The 1,925-nt window shown below is 46.1% G+C and overlaps 1 protein-coding gene across 1 annotated transcript; it reads left to right on the top strand.

The window, feature by feature from the left end:
- Positions 1–200: 200 nt before the first annotated feature.
- Positions 201–757, top strand: LOC308413266 (histone H2A.Z-like; the record flags this gene model as incomplete). The annotated part of the gene is given in 3 exon segments (XM_080908186.1): positions 201–229; positions 231–254; positions 256–757. Coding segments are annotated over 3 exon segments (555 nt in total).
- Positions 758–1,925: the final 1,168 nt, after the last annotated feature.

Raw genomic sequence — 1,925 nt, 5'->3', positions numbered from 1 at the left:
AGTGACTGAAAAATTAATGCCAGCCACTAAATCCATACAGTTGAGTCCAGAGAGAAAAACAACAAAAGACAGATAAGCCCAACTCTTAGGAAGCTATGGCAGGGCAGTTTGAATCGCGGTACAATGGAGGGGTGGATGCGGGGACCTCGCTGAGCGACCCCTGGTCTCACCTCCTCGCTTGTCCGAGCTTCAGCAGTCAGATGGCTGGCGGTAAGGCTGGAAAGGATTCCGGCCAAGTCAAAGGTGGTTTCCCGCTAGCAGAGCCGGCTTGCAGTTCCCTGTGGGCCGTATTCATCGACACCTGAAATCTACGACAACCAGCCACCGACGTGTGGGCGCGACCGATGCTGTGTACAGCGCAGCCATCCTGGAGTACCTCACCGCAGAGGTACTGGAGTTGGCAGGAAATGCATCAAACGACTTGAAGGTAAAGCCTATTGCTCCTGATCACCTGCAACTTGCTATACGCGGAGGTGAAGAACTGGATTCTCTGCTCAAGGCTACCATTGCTGGTGGTGGCATCCCACACATCCACAAACCGCTGATTGGGAAGAAAGGACAACAGGAGACTAAGGATGCCTGGATTCCTTACGATCTCAGGTCTCCAAAAATTCCTAACAACTGTCCAGTGTCGGTGATTCCAGTGGACTGTATCTCTGTGAAAAAAAAACAGTTTTGTCTTTTTGTAATTCTGTTTGAGCAAGTTGGGGGCTTAATTGGCCTTCCAACCAACCAAATTTCTGCATTCGAGGCTTAACCATATTTAAGTGTTACTGTGGCTTCAAAGAAGCTATTGATTCTGAAGTGGTGGGTTTTGAGACTGAGTTGACTGTTTTTAAAAAACAGCTTGGATTTCAGTTGTGATGCAGAAGTTATAGTAACAAACATTTGGTTTTGTACAGACATTATTTGCACTCTGGTGGATAAGCTCAATAAAGGTCATATCTCAAACTTAAAAAAAAAAAAAAAAAAAAAAAAGGAAGAAGCTGTGACAGGAGGGACCAGGGCCAGCCTCGGCTACGTAGGAAATTACTATCTCACAAACCATCAAGAATAGCTGACAGCTGGGGCCCCAGCTCAGTGACAGAACACAAAATGCTTTTTCTAGAATACACAAGGCCCTGAGCTCTATCAAACCCTGGCACCCAAACAAACAAAAATACACATGCACACATACTACGTACACAAGTGTTACGGCACAAAAAGGAAGCACGGGAGAGTAACAGCAAGTATAAATGCATGAAACCCATTTTTTTAGGCCCAATACACTGGGCATATGATTTATCCCATTTTCCGACTACAACAGAACAAAGGGAAAGACCCAGAAAGAAGCCACAGGGGAAGCAGACACCTGTGGGGAGCACCAGTAAGAACTACATCTGGTGCCTCAGAAATCAAGCAAGGAGAACGGGGTAAGATATTTAGGGTGCTGGGAAGGAACTCTCCGACTCGGGATACTGTATCTTAGAAACACTCAAACCGAGGGACAAACGCTCACTCTAACAAGAACTAGAGAGAACTGGCTGCCAGGAAGTACCCTTCAAAAACACGCGTCTTCACAGTGCGCACAATAGAAGTCGTGGGGCAGGTGCTGTAGAAACCCCTCGAACTCAGAGAAGCCTGTGAGCACAAGGGACAGAATGGAGGACGGTGGCCCGTCTTCTTCCTGGTGTCACACAACCCATGACATGAACAGAGCTAACGCTGTCTATGTATTGTGGGGTTTAAGACAACAAACTTTTTAAAAGTGGGAAAAGAAACAAACTCACCTTATGGAACTCAGTTAAACCACAATGGAATTAAAGCAGAAACCTCTAAAGACTGCTGGAAAGTCTCCGACAGCCTAAACCCTGAGCAGAACACTTAAAATAATGCCTGGGTCAAAGAAAAAAAATGCCCTAGAGAATTTAAGAAGGGTTTTGAAC

The sequence above is a fragment of the Micromys minutus genome (genome assembly GCF_963924665.1).
Source record: "Micromys minutus genome assembly, chromosome: 32".
NCBI lineage: Eukaryota > Metazoa > Chordata > Mammalia > Rodentia > Muridae > Micromys > Micromys minutus.
This window is presented reverse-complemented; position numbering and strand designations above follow the sequence as displayed.